This window comes from Grammomys surdaster, unplaced genomic scaffold (genome assembly GCF_004785775.1).
Source record: "Grammomys surdaster isolate TR1022 unplaced genomic scaffold, NIH_TR_1.0 199, whole genome shotgun sequence".
NCBI classification, from domain to species: domain Eukaryota; kingdom Metazoa; phylum Chordata; class Mammalia; order Rodentia; family Muridae; genus Grammomys; species Grammomys surdaster.
Window position 1 is genome coordinate 2417299 of NW_021604644.1, and position 15176 is coordinate 2432474.

Sequence of the window (15176 nt, forward strand, 5' to 3'; positions counted from 1 at the left end):
AACCTTTGCACCACCCTAAACTGAGACTCTGAGCATGTTAAGCACCAAATCCTGTTCGATGTGCCTGCCCCATCCCCCCATGACGGACCGCCACGCCACACCACGCCCCACACACCTCCCATGAACATCCCATTATTCTATTTGCCTATCCCAGGTCCCCGTGTGTAATTGTGGTTCTGTAGCCACCTTTCTTTAGATTAACTCATATTGTAACATATGCAGAATCCCAATTGTTTTGTATGCCACTCTGGGTGTGCACACCATGTCTTTACGTATCCTTCCTGCAGCAGGCCTGTGGGTTGCTTCCACCTTTTGCTGTTGTGAAGAATGTCCTGTGAATATGGGTGTTACAGTTGAAAGGTACCGTCTCCACCATGGGCTCATGGGTTTGACTACTTGGTTCCTCATCCAGAGTTTCATTTAATAGAGTTGTGGAACCTTTAGAAGATGGAGCCTAGCTGAAGGATGTGGGTCGCTGTGGGACTGGCCTAGAGGATTGAAACCTGGCCCCAGTTCTGGCCTGAGCTCTCTCTGCTTCCTAGACTGCTTCCTTCACAGACTGCTGCCATGATGGACTGTACCCTCTTAGACTCTGAGCCAAGACAAAGCCTTCCTCAGCTGTGGAGATGATTCAACGATTAAGAGTGCCTGCTCCACCTCCAGAGGACCCAGGTTCTCAGGACCCATGCTGGGCAGTTCATAAGCATCTGTAGCTCCAGGGTATCTCTATGGGCAACTGTACACACACACACACACACACACACACACGCACACTAAATAGACACATGATAGATGGATGGATGGATGGATGGATGGATGGATGGATAGATGATAGAGGTAGATAGATACATAGATAGATAGATAGGTAGATAGATAGATAGATAGATAGATAGATAGATAGATAGATAGATAGATAGAAAGAAATGGTAAACATAAAATCTAAAACCCTCCTTCCTTTCAGTTACTCTATCAGATGCTTTGCTGAGAAAGTAGCCAATAGAAAGACACATCCCTGTTGTCATTTCCTGTGGCTGTCATTCCCAGGAGTGGAGTTGCTGGAGTAGGTGGTAATAGAGGTTTGGTTATCCAGGTGCTGCCATCTTGTTTCCCAGAATCTTGAACCACTGTACGTTCCTGAGGTGGTTCCCAAGGAGGTTCCATCCTCACAAATGCTTGTTCCTGTCTGCTTCTGTTAACGGCCATCTCAGCAGAGTCAGCAACGTGTGCTTATCACCATCTCCTCCTCTTAGGCTCTAAAAGGGGACGGTCACACTCAGGGGACACGGTCACAAGCAAGTCAGAAACAGCAGGAGCCAGAAGCTGGGTCCAGCCTCTCGCCTAGTCCTTCTTAACATGGCACAACATGGGGCTCTCTTGTTGCATGTTTGGGGCACTTAGTGATGGCTTCCAGCCAGATACACTCTTCAGGTGTGTTCTGTTTAATCCAAACTTTAAACAAAAATCAACACCAAGAAATATGAGGAATTTTTATATTGTAAAAGCCTGAATTTTTTATTTCTTCCTCCAAAGTGTCCTGGGCCCATTTCCAGCATGGCAATGGAACAGCAATGGTTGTCCTTAGAAGGCCCTGTGGTCTCTAGGGTCCCACAGTACCCCAGAAATTCCTGATGTCTGGCCATGACGACATGCAGTTGGCAGCCCTCTGCTGTGTAGGCACACATTCAACCCATAGGTTCGAACCTCACCGTTTCCACCTCACTCTGCTCCATGTTGTTCCTCTGGGAGTCTTGGCTATGTCTTCACTACAAGAGAAAGTCACACTGGAGTTTATACTGCAAAACATAAACAAGGTATCATTAGACAGCCTAAGCTGGCAAGACGGGGTACTGGCCGGGCCACCTCTCCATCTTGCCTCTTGTAGGAATTCAGAGGTCAGGCTGAGCAGTGCCAGCCTTGTATAGCATCGTGTCAACGTGTCACATGAAGGGTGATACTTCCTGCTGTCTCTCAGAATAGTGCTCTCTTCTGTCTCTCAGTGGTGAAGAGAAAATGTCTCCCTAACTCAGCCCATGCTGAGGAATTTGTCCTTTCTGGCAACAGCCCACCCAAGTTTTTTGTCTCTGTCTACAGGTGAGGAATGACCTTACTGGGGTTCTATACGGGGAAGACATCGAGATCTCAGACACGGAGAGCTTCTCCAATGATCCCTGCACCAGCGTCAAAAAGCTCAAGGTAGGTGCAGCCTGTCACTAGGCTCTCTCTTACCAAGGGCTGGGAGCCAGGAGCTATCTGCCTCATCAAAACAAAACATTGCTGTTAGGGTTAAAAGCCCATCTCCTGACCACCCAGCACCAGTCACTCTAAGGACAGAGGAAGACAACTTGAGGTTCCCCTGTTGTAAATATGTCTTCCTTTCACTACCTACAGCAAACCCCTGACCCCTCTCTTGGACTCCCAGAGAGTCCCATCCCTGTCCTCAGGTTGGTCACAGCATGGCTAGGAAGAGGGTCCACTCTCAAGGGAATCAAGAGATTTAAGGCAAAAGGAGGGAGAAGTGACTCATGGCATTTGGGGGTGGGGGGAGGGACAGTGGAGGGAAAGGGTCAGACCTGACTCTAAGGAAGACAGCACTGGACAGAGCCAAGCAGGATCCCAGGCTGCAGGGAGGGAGGGCTGCAGATCTAAGGGTGGCGGGCATGTTCTACTGTGGGAGCATCAGAGTTCCACAGAGCATGTGGCCCTGGAGGAAGGAGTACTGGGTGATACAAGGCTGGAAACAGAGTTCTGGGCCAGTTCCCAGCAGCCAAGCACTCGGCTAAGCAGTTCTGCCTTCTCCCAAGGATGGAAGGAAGCAGCTGTCACCTAGAGCTGCGGACTCCTTTCCCTTCCATTCCCTCAGAGCCACGGGTGAAGCTGTCAGCATGGCAATCGCACATGCCAACTGTCAGTTTCTTTTCTGACTCAAGCAGGTTCAGGTCTCCCCTTGACACAGCAGGTGGCAACTATGAACCATTCGATATATTTCCATTTGCTGATGGAGATCTGGAGCCCCCAGAGAGTCAGGGAGCCAGAGGAACCAGAATATTCACACATGTCCTGGTCTCCTCCAAAAGCAGACAGAGCCTGTGGGTGACACTTTTGCCCTAGGAGTCGCTTCGGATAAGGAATAGCACCTAGGGACAACCCAGTGGTCATAGCCAGAGCTTTCTCTCCATGTTATCAAGGTCTGTGCTGTTGCAGGGTCTAGATGGGCCCTGTGGAGCCTGGAGGACTCAGGCTCGTGGGAAAGGAAGCCGTGGCTGAGCCAATCTTGCCCAGCCATATGCAGAGTGTCTCCTCAGAACAGACGCTTGAAATAGCTTCTGGCCTCTAAGGCCCAGCTGAGTTCTGAGGGCCCTGGAGTTGAAAGGCAGCGTGTGTGGAGCTGAGGTATGGAGATCAGGGATGGAACAGGACGTTCTGCTCATCAACCAAGTTGATTGAAGAAGTGTGGAAAACAGCGGCCAAAATACCCAGGCTCTTCAGCCTCCAGCTCCTAGCTGGTCACCAACCCAGGGCTGGCCACTGACCATCATTTTCCCATTTGAACTTCCCAAAGTCCTCTGGCAAGGAGGTTCTTTAGATCTATTTCACTGATGGGGACTGAGGGTCAAAGTAACTGGGTAACCCCTCAAGACCTTCATGAGAAATACAGGGCAGGAATTTCACCTGGGGACTGAAGGTCCCTCTACCCAGCTGCCCCCAGCTCCCAGTGCTGCCAAGGTTTGGGGAGGATATCCTAGCACTGCATAGCTAGAGGGTGAAGCAGGGGCAGGAGGCAACGCCCTTCCTCCTCACCAATTCGTCTCATGGATCCATGTCTGTTTGTTTCCTGGGGCTGTTTTCACTGTGCTACAGCAAGGTGTGGCTCAGCAGCAGGAGTGTGTGCTCCCTGGTCTGGTTCTAGAGGTTGAGGTGCAGGCAGAGGTTGGGGTGTAGGCAGAGGTTTGTGTGTAGGCAGAGCTTGGGGTGCAGGCAGAGTTTGGGGTGCAGGCAGAGGTTGGGGTGCAGGCAGAGATTGGGGTGGGGTGGCACCATGCATTCTCTGAGCTTACATTTCTCTCAGACTCTGGCATCCACGGTCTCAAGAGGCCTGACCTGTGGCTGTGAAGTTCTAACCCCATCTCTGGTGGCGCCCCCTCCCTTCACCACACCGTCCCCTCATCAGGACACTCCTGATGCTAAGTTGGGTAACCCCTTCTACTGTAGCCCAATCCTCCTCCACTACACATGGGGTCCCCTTCCAGAATGCTGGTGTTAGACTTTTAGCACGTCCTTTGGAGGGACACAACCTGCCACATTACACATACTGACTATCCATCTCCTTATTCAAGTGTCTGCCTCCTATTAAAATGCAAGCTTCCAGAAGCTTCTCGTCACCTAGAACCAAACTCTGTTGAATAAGCTGCATATGAGTGTCTAGGCGGCAAAGACAAAGGAGGAAACATAGAAAAATTAGTCAGAAGGAAGGACAGACAGGAAGTTCTAAAGGGGCTGGAAGAAGGGCGAGTCTCTGCTATAGTGTGGGCTAAGTGAAGCCATGGCGCAGAGGACAAGGAAGAAGCTGAGTATCTGATAACAGGACAGGCATCTGCAGCAGAGGGCAGAGCCAGGGCCAACAGGAAAATAATCAATAGCGTGGAGGATGCACCTGAGACACTCTCCCAGCATTTGGAGCAAATGGCTAGCCCGATCAATCCTGTGAGAGAGAAGATGACGACGGTGTGAGACTGGAGAAGAGGGATAAGAGGACGCCAGGACACTCGAGGGTGAACCAAAATAGATGCCCCAAGAGCAACGGCTCACAGAGCAGCCAGGATCTGGGCTCTAGAACATTCTGCACTAAGAGAACAGGGACGGCTGAGGAATGGGGACCTGGGAAGGTGGCTTGGTTGGTAAAATATAAGCACAAGGACCAGAAACCCACACAAAGAGCCAGACATGGCAGTGACAGGGAATCTGGAATCCCAGTGCTGGAGAGGGAAAGACTAGTGGATCTCTGGGGCTCACTGGCCTCATGGGCTAACTCCAGGTTCTGTGAGAACTCTTAGAAGAATGGACCCCTGACCTCAACACACATGCACACTCATGTAAATACTCACACATATACAAGCCTGCACACATCCAAACACACACCTTAGAAAACAAACCTGGATCACATGAAGTTGTCAACATTTGACCACTGTTGAAAATGTAGTTAGCACGAAAATGTAAAGTTGTGTGTACTGGCTAGCTAGCTGATCTCTGTGTCCTAGCCACTTTGATATAGGAAAGGACACCTAGACACATTTCAGCAGATGTTTTCGTGTATAAACTTGAAGGATAAATCTCACAATATCTAAACAGAGCTATGGAGGTTGTGGCAGGGGCAGGAAGTCAAACTTCCCCCAAGGTTCTCAAACCCAGGCTGCCCTCCAGCCTCTCTGTACCATGAAACTCCAGGGTTATTGGAGCACCTGGGACATACGTGTTATTGTGTGAGGCTCATGTGATGTACCAGCAGGGGACCCTTCTGGAAGGTGATCCTGAGAGCCAGCTGAGAACAGTGGTGCACTTCATAACTGAGGTCGGGAGAGAAACAGGCAAGTAGGGACCACAGAATCAGAAGAGAGAGAAGTTTAAACAATTGCTGAAAATGGAAAAGAGCATGTGACTTCCCACAGAGTGCAGAAATGGGTACCACAACAGTAACGGAGACGTGGAATCTGGAGTGCACCCTCGGAGCCTGGGAAATGGGGAAACTTAAAAACAGACAACAAACTCTTGGTCTCCGTAAGAGAAGAGACCCAAAAGAGGCATGTTCATAGTCAAGTCTGACAGTGGAGGGAGGCTCAGGTGAGCTGAGTCGGAAGCCTGCTGCCCTGAGACCCAGGAACCCCTCTCTACTACCACCTAGAATCTAAAATTGTAGAGAAACCTAGACTGAAGGAACAACACGGTGGTATACAGAACCCAAAACTCCCAGAATATGAAAGATGGCAGCAAGGAAAAATATCTGATCCACGTGTCCAAACAGCAAACAAGCTTTAAAACAGAATACTCCCGATAAGCCATTGCAGACAAAACAGTAATTCCGACCAGAAATCCAAATGGGGTCAACTTCAACATGAAATGTCAAAAGGTAGTTTTTGTATTTGTTTCTGTTGTTGTGTGGGTGATTTTTTTTTGTTTGTTTATTTAGTTGTTTGCTTGCGCACGCTCGAGCGCATGCGTGAGTGCGTGCGTGCGTGCGTGCACCCGTGTGTGTGTGTGTGTGTGTGTGTGTGTGTGTGTGTTGGTTGGTTGGTTTATTTTGTTTGAGATAGGATCTGTATGGCCCATCCTGCCTCAACCTCTTGAGTTTCTGAAGTATGGAACAACCACAGCATCTTGATGCAGGCATTAAGTGCTAAAGCCTGGACAGAAGTCTTCCACAGTAGATAGAATCCTGCCAAAGGGGATCAAGAAGCAGGCACTGGGCAGGCCTACTATGGATGAGGGGGACAGTGCTGTGAGATGACCAAGCACATGGTCTGACCCTGCTCTACTTGACATCTTGGTGAACTACAAAGCTGGCCTGCAGGACTCCATGGGGAACAGGTAGGAACAGAGCAGGAAGCTCCTGTTAACTCTCCTTTTTCAGTTACAAACATAACTGATATTTGCAGTCTAATGCTTGTTAAGCACACTCTTCTCTCTGTGTAGCCTTCCCGTGGTGCACTTCTCTTCATCACAGCAGAAGCTCAGTACAGGCTTTGACTCAAGCAGGCCTGTATGTCCTTCCTTCTGCTCCCTGACTCAGCTATCTTCAGCCACCAAATAAGCTCCTATGATGGTCCTCACGAGCAGAACACTCCCAAGATTGAAGAACTAGTGGCTGATGTCATCTTGGAAACCCAAGAAAATGATGAGAAACAAGATATGAATCCATAATATGTCCTATCCTAAAATAATCATGGAAGTTTCTGTAAAAGCCGTAAAGATCCAGGAGACTGTGAGCTCCATGTGGTCCCTAGGTCCACAGAGCAACCACTATGCGGTCATCAGTGGAGGAGGCAGCCTTGTGTCTGCACCACTGCTGGGAAAGCAGGGCTAACTGTGAGCTGGTTTTCTGCCTCTTATCTCATCACAGCCTGCCCTCTGGCCTCAGCCTATGCTTCTCCTTCAACACCCAAGACAGAACTGTCCAGTACTTGATTTGTGCTTAGATTTATTTATTCTTTTAATCCTCCCAGTTATTATACAGTAGCAGCCAGCAAATAATGGCCAATGGGCCAAATCTGGCCCTCTGTTCTGTTTTATAAATAAAGTTTTATTGTAACACATTCATTTAGAACACCGCTTTGGGCTGCTTTTGTGCTCCAGCGGCTGAACAGAGTCATTGCCACAGAGAATAATTGCCCATAAAACCTAGACTATTTACTACCCAGCCCTCTATAGGCAGTGTTATCCTCAGTTTACAAGTTGAGAAAATGGAGCTCAAGGAACTTAGCACACACTGGAGGCCATGCCACAGCCCGATGGACGGGATGTCACAGCATGGGGGTGGGGCTGCAGGAGGGCATGTGGCCACACAGCCTGGTCCCGGCTTCATGCCCGTTTGCCCCTCGGTATCTAGGGGATTCTTCCGTAGCCTTCAAACATTGTGGATAATGCTCATATATAAAGAGTAAAAGGCAGCCTTTCCCTTATGAGTCTTCTTATCAACACATCAGGCAGGAGATGGCTCTGTGGCTTACACCCACGGAGGAGGCAGAAGAGGGGGAACGTGGGAGTCCACAAGACCCAGGCTTGGAAGAAATCCCCAGTACTCACCTTTAAATACCTAGGAAAGGCTGGGCTCCAGCAAGCCATCATGGGGAACTCTACCTGCATCCCACAGGCCGCATGCAACCCAAGATAGCTATGAATGGGGTCCAACACAAAACTGTAAACTTTTTAGAACATTGTGAGGTGTCTCTGCAGTATCTACTTGTAACTAGGTTGTGCAGCTCTTAAGTATAAACATTGTAGATGACATCATCTCGAGTCTCACTGTCAAAAGACTTGCTACACCTGCAGGAACCAGGTCTCTGACTCTAAAAAAGAGTAACCTATTTTTGAGTGAGTCATAAAAATAGCCCAATACTGGTAAGCATTCCTGTGGCTGAGAGAGCACAGAGAGGAGCCAGCATTGGACCCACCAAAGGGAGAGGACAGGAGAGTCTATCTCAGGTGGGGGCTCACGGGTCAGAGGGAGGCGCATTCATTTCCTATGGCAGATGAGACAAGGCTATGTGCATGCAAATCACACAGATGTGTCTTTCTGGCCTGGAGGCCAGAAGCCAAGCACATGTCTTAGCAACTGAAGATGAAGATGTCAGGGATGATTCCTCCTGGAGCTTAGAGGAGAGGGCACTGTCTCTGTGCGTTGACTAGTGGCCTCCACCTCTGACTTCAGAGCCACCTGTCACTCAGCCTACCTCTCTGCTTGTAAGCCCCACCCAGATCATCCAGTGTCGGATGAGCTGCCTTAGCTATTCCCGAGGCTTAAACCTCATTCCATGGGGTATCGCATCCCCATAGACACTGGGACTGGGATGTGGATGTCTGTGGGAGGCTCTACTCTACATAAGACAGCCTAAAGATGCACCCTCCAAGCCTTTGCTCCATGGGAGAGCAAATTGGTTTCTCCTTTCTCTCATCGGCCAGGAAAAGAGACTGTCCTCTTTTTCCTGAATCTACTCGCCCCACATCTGTTCAGGCAGGAAGCCCAGGCCAACCTCTGGAAATAGCTTTGCCCAGGCCCTCAGGGTGCACAACCAAAGAGAAACCATGGTTCGTCGACCCTGAGGCCAGTTTTGCTCGGAGACACGGAAAAGAAAGAGCAATATTTTTATGTGAAGCCAGATATATTATTGGAAAGCTAAATATACATGAATTAAAGAAATGTCACACGTTGCCGATGGGCTGCTGTGGGCTGTCCCGTTTCCATGCTCTTCCTGGAATGTGAGGACATGTTTCCTGCTTCTGTGCCTTTAGGGGTATGTCGGGTGGGAGGAGGAAGAAAGGTCTAAGGTAGATTTTGGTTAAGTAAGAGAGTATTCATTCTGGAGACTGTCTTAGCTAGGTCTTTATAGACAGTCTCTGCTGGCCCTTCCAGCCCACGACAGGCCAGTCCCTCGCAGCTTTGTCATGTCCCTTCAGTACCTCATAGAATGGTATGTGAAACTGTGTTTTGGTAGCCCCATGGTGAAGTGAGGGGGCCTACAAGAGTCTCTAGAAGACGGAGAGGTCAGCATCAGGTCACCTTGACTTTCCTTACAGAACCCCACTCTCCAGTGGTAAGAAGGGTGCCAAGCTGTGCTGAGACCTCAGGGTACTCGTATTCAGCCTCTGTCTCTTTCGTGACTCAGGATGGCATATGCCACTCATGCCCTTGCATGTCACCTGCCGAGCTTCTCTCTGAGTGGCTCTACAGACTTAATGCTGAGTTCAGCAGCCCAGGCCAATTGGCGGCAGCACACATGGGCCGGGAGTTGTCTTACTCAGCCCAAGAGTTCTAGGCAGGATGTGTGGCTGGCCTAGAATCACATTTCTTGTGTTCTTGTGTTCTGGGATCACACTTAGATGGCATCTAGGCATTTGCCACCACTTCACATCAGTGTGTTTTGGAATCTAAGAGTTGAAGTCCTTGTAGCTGGGGATAATATGAACATGGCTGTCAGAGAGTATAGACTCAGGAGAAGGCTAGAAGCAGGATGAGGCAGTAAGAGGGCTAGCCCAGAACGCCCGCAGACACCCCACAGATCTGGGATGTGTACAGGGGCATGTTTCCTCCCTTGTCTGTCAGCAGCTGCCGTCCGCTGGTGTGTACAGTGTGGTCTTGCCCCTTCAGCCGTAGGCACTTTCTAGAGAAGGGCCATGCTCACTGCCACTTGGGGCCCAGGGTGACCTCATCATCCATTGCTGAATCCTTTGAGCCTTCGTTGCTCAAGGTGGCCATGACAATGATGTCTCTCTCTCTCAAGAAAGGGCTGAGCTGCCATTTGCCAGCCAGATGGAGCCTGCGGGTTCTTGCTGTGTTAGGACCCGCACAAAGTGGAGTTAAATTCACGCAATGGATTGGGTGCTCATTCATAAGTGTGTGACTTTAGGTCCCTAGAGGATCCTGGAGACACAGGAGTTCTGGACAAAAGATAAAAGAGGACCAAAAAAGGAGAAAGGACATCTACCCAGGGCTAGGGCATACTCTTTATATTTACGGAGGTTCTAGGAGTTGGGAGTCTGAGACAGGGTTCTGGGTGTGAGGGTCTGTGTGGAACTGGACAGCCCTCAGTCACTTCCACTCCACCCCCATGACTGCCTCATTCAGAATGCCCTTCCTGGGGCAGTGGCCTCCTAGGGTATGAATGCAGAGTGTTATACTGGGGGCTATCATGGAAATTGTCACCTGCCCTGACATTCACCTTCACTCCAGGAGGCCCCAGAAGAGTCAAGTCAAGAAAGCTTGGGATTGTCCAGTCGATACCCTCAGCTATGGTCTTCTTCTCCAGAGATCATAGCTTTGTTCTGTCATTGTCACCTGCAAGGACACACCTGGATCTTCCTCCATTGCCTTTCACGTTCTTATGTAATTTTCAGCACAGAGGTTTGAACCTAGGCCCTCAAGCATGCTAGGCGAGCTCCGTACAGCTGAGTTGAAGTCTCTCTCTACACAGCCCAGGCTGACTTTGAGTGTGTGATCCCCTGCTTTAGCTGAGACTACAAGCCTGCTTCATGGAGCCTTTCCTCTTAAATTGCCCCAGGCCCTAAGATCAGGAAGGTGAGCTCCAGCCTGGCAGGGTGAGGCACTGGCCAGAGTAAAACCATTGCCTACCTGAGTTTTATTTTTCACCCTCTGGACTTCCAGGAAGAGGTTAATCTTCTGGACAATGACAAATGTGGTTCCAGAGCTTATATGTGTATGTGCTGTGTGTGTGTGTGTGTGTGTGTGTGTGTGTGTGTGTGTGTGTATACGTTTGTGTCCTACAAACAAATGTCCCTCCAGGGTGAGGAAACACAACCCCCCCATAAATCCCCTCAGATGCATGTTTCCCATTTGACTCAACACTTCACCTGTTCTCAAGGCAGCAACCCACCTTGGCCCAGGCTCTTCCCTGCCCTCCTGGCTCTCTACTCTCCAGAACACAGTAGACAGGAATAGCTTTCTGCCTCAGGCCTCGCTCCCAACAATGTCTTTCTTCAGGGCCCTCTGAGGGTCCTGAGCACCAGAGGGAGAGTCCAGCTCTGGGTGCTGCACAGCTGGGGGAAGCCACTAGCCTCTTTAGAAAGGGGAATTCCTGGATCTATGATTCCTCAGGCCCATCAAAACCTGACATCTTGAGAGCCCATAGCCAAGTGGTCCTTGCAGCATAGTTGCCATAGCAACAGAGACACTGACTGGACAAAGTGGAAGGGCAGAGCTGGCTGTTTATCTGTCAGCGGTGGGGAGTTGGTCACCATAAAGATGTGGGCCTTTTGGTCCATTTGAGAAACAGACACGTGAACCCAGACAGCACCAGGCCCCAGAACTAGCAGGGTATCAGTACAGTGACAATCATGCCTGTCAGCTGCTGAGCAGCCAAGGGCCCACCATGAGGCTCCAGGACTGTGTCAGCATCCTCTCCTAGCATCAGGCCTCAGGTATGACCTCCCTCCCTCCCACTCCGAGCCTCAGTTTGCTGGTTCCACCTGTTCACCAGCTCCAGAGCCAGCATGTTCCTATATCCAGCATGCCCTGTGCTGGCCCAGGGGCCTGAGGGGAGTCATGCTGCCCTTGAGTCAGGGGAAGACAAAATTAAAGTGGATTCAGGTCATGGTGAAGGCAATTGTAGGTTCTCTCAGCCTAGTGGGGAATGGGCAGTGGGCTTGATGAATAAATAGCATGGCAAGTAAGAGAGGAGAGCTAAGATGAGGGGTGAGAAACAGTGTTTTAAGAGAAGAAAGAAAGAAAGAAAGAAAGAAAGAAAGAAAGAGAGAAAGAGGGAGGGAGGGAGGGAGGGACAGAGAGAGAGACAGAGAGAGAGGAAGAAAGAAAGAAAGAAAGAGAGAAAGAAAGAAAGAGAGAAAGAAAGAGAGAGAGAGAGAGAGAGAGAGAGAGAGAGAGAGAGAGAGAGAGAGAGAGAGAAGGACCTTTGGGATGTAAACTTGTACAAAAGAGGAGGGGTCAGTGTGAGAGTGGAAGCATGTGTAGACAGATGAGATGGATGGATGGATGGATGGATGGATGGATGGATGGATGGATTGACAGATGGGTGGATGGATGGACGGATGGATGGATGGATTGGTGGATATGTAAACGGATGAGCAGATAGATGAATAGATAGATGGACGGATGGATGAGTTGATGGGTGGATGAATGGATGAATAGATTGGTAGACAGGTGGATTGATCGATATGTGGATGGTAAGTGGGTGAGTGGGTGGATGAATGACAAACGAATGTATCTTCAGAACTGCAGGTAGTTCTTTCTTACTCCGTAGAAAAGTAGTGAAAATGGAGATGGTAGGTGAAGAACCTCAAGATCCTAAGAGTGTTTGATCTAGCTTGGGAGCCATCTCAGGTTTCTTCAGTCAGATCTGGAGTTTGCTATTTTTCTCCCTCCTCTGTAGAGGCCACTGGACGTGAAAGAGTGAAGGCAGGGGTCCAGCTATTCTCTAAGGGAAGAGGAGTGTTGACCAAGCCCAGAGGATAGGGCTGCAGGGACAGGCTGGCTCTGGAGCTGGTGAACAGGTGGAACCAGCAAGCTGAGGCTCGGAGTGGGAGGGAGGGAGATCACTGAGTGGAAAAAGACTCCAGTCTCCAGCTCAGCGAGTGGGAGGCTGTGGTGCCACTCCCAGTTCCCAGAGACACAAACAGGAGGAGGAAGGGGCTTGTAGAGAAAGATGAGAGTTCAGCTTGGGACATGTTGAGCTGCAGGAGCCAAGAGACACCAATAGGCGAGCTCTGTGGAAAGCAGGGGCTAAGTTCAGGAGGGTGACACAGGCTGGATGCAGTATGGAGCTGAAGGCAGAATAGGGTACCAGAGGGTGAATCTGAGGAGGGCTGACAGGAGGGATTAAGGGTGGCAGAGAGCCACGGGGAACACCCTGAAGACCAGAAGGCAAGCTGTGTTGTAATGAGCCCTGGACACCTGCATCACAAGGCAGGGCGAGGAGGACAGGGAAGACAGTGCCTGCTTCAGATGTGACAAGAGGCAGGCTTAGGAGACTAAGGCCCAGGTATGGAGCTAGATTCAGAACCCAGTTTCTCTGGCTCTGAAACCCAACTGGCTGTTTTGCTGTACCATATTTAGCCAGTGGGGTTAGCAATCTAGATGCACAGTAAACATGGAAGATGGACGAGTAAATAATGCTTGGATGGACAGACAAATAGACAAACAGATGGACAGACAAACATTGTTAGCAGCAAGTAATGTAAAAAAGCTTTCAGCCAATAACGGGAAGGCTGGCATGCTCCTGGGAGCCCAGCCGCAGAACGGAAGCAGCCTGAAACTTTTTATAGCACTGCAGACTGTGGAGACAAAGGCTCGCCTTAATCCAGTGCCTGCTAACGACCCTTTAAAGTCCTTTTCTGAGCAAGTGTGGAGTTTTTCCCCCTCTTCTTCCCATTCTTACTTGCAAGCAAAGGCTAGTTTTAGCACAGGGCTTTATTTTGCTAACACACATGATGAGTAATATGGCCTCCCAGTCAGCACTTTCCAATTTTAAAGGCTGCTAAAAACTGATCTTTAAAGCCCTGCTTCCTGCTCCCCACCATCAGAGGGCCTGGGTGCCTAGAGAGGACAAAGGCCAACAGGTGCCTCCTGCAAAGCTAGGTCAGGAAGCCACAGGGCAGGGTCAGGCATCAGCCAGCACCCAACTGGCCTCCTGATGGCAGGGCCCAGGCTGGGTCCCTGTGACAGGGAACTTCAGGCATGTGCTTGGTAAATGTTTGGTGAGTGAATGCATGAGTCTCATGGGCTTTTCTAGGCAATACTCATCTGTTAGCCACCCGGTGGTGATCTAAATTCAGCAAGGTAGAGTTTGCAGGCAGAAATGGAGATGGGCTGGGGGAGGTACAGACACATGGCTAGCTAGCACTCACGGGGTGTGTGCTGTGTGCCAGGCACTGTGGTCAGCATCTCCTGAAGGGTGCTTCTCCCAGAACCCGTTACAAGGGAGGAGCCACCACTGTCCTCATCTTTCAGGGGAGCAAAGTGAAGCCGAGATGAGACAGAAGACACCTGAAGCCGCTCACAGCTTGTTGGTGGCACTTAGATTTTTAATGTGACTCCAAAGTACCCCAAAAGCTGTGACCTAGGGAGCCCTGTGAACTCAAAGGACATCTCAGGAGACTGACTATCAAGGGAATAGAAAAGACCAAGACATACGGACAGTATGGCTGGCTCGGAATCCTGGCTCTGTCACCCTCCTGTGGTCTCAGTTTCCCTGTAGACAAAATGAGAAAGAAGATTCAAGATAGCCCAGTGTCCTTGGTAGAGGATCGGGGAGACTCTGTGGTGTGCTGTCTTGCCCCAGAGCAGCATAACTAATCTCTGGGGTTCACAGCACGGGGAGGGGGCTTCACCTTCCTTTCTGTTGGCAGAGCTCTTGGCTGTGAATCTGGGCATGGAATGGTCCCCTGGTCCTGGCACTGAGAATATCCTCATTTACCTCCATACTCTTTTCTGCCCACAGGGGAACGACGTGCGAATCATCCTTGGCCAGTTTGACCAGAATATGGCAGCGAAAGTCTTCTGTTGTGTAAGTGAACTCCGTCTGGGTTATAAGACTCCTGGGTTCACTGGGCATCCCACGACTGGAGTCACGCTTCCTAGATCAAAATGTGTCACAGGGAGGTCTGGGGATACTGTAGCAACCCTAGGGCACTTCTGAGTCCCTGTGGGACACTTCAGACACCCCAGAGGGACTAAGACTCCTTCCTACCTTACAGGAAGGGCTCAGAGTTGGCAGCTGGGGACACACTGCCTACTCTGAGGCAGGTTATACAAAGCAGGTGACCAAATACTTTTATACTTTATCCAACTTACCCTGTCCCATAGCCATGAGAGAGGGAGGTAACAGGGCTTCTCCAAGTGTCCACAGCCACCTCATGAGTGGAGCCCTGACTCCTGGTGCAATCTACTCCATAGATAGATAGATAGATAGATAGATAGATAGATAGATAGATAGATA

General features: G+C 50.0%; 1 protein-coding gene across 1 annotated transcript in view; it reads left to right on the top strand.

Annotated features, from left to right (window-relative positions):
* The window catches only part of Gabbr2 (gamma-aminobutyric acid type B receptor subunit 2), a 327200-nt gene that overhangs the window by 168134 nt on the left and 143890 nt on the right, over positions 1-15176 (top strand). The window contains exons 4-5 of the mRNA XM_028770277.1: positions 2092-2193; positions 14679-14744. Coding sequence (XP_028626110.1) covers positions 2092-2193; positions 14679-14744 — 168 coding nt within the window. The remainder of the gene's footprint in view (positions 1-2091; positions 2194-14678; positions 14745-15176) is intronic.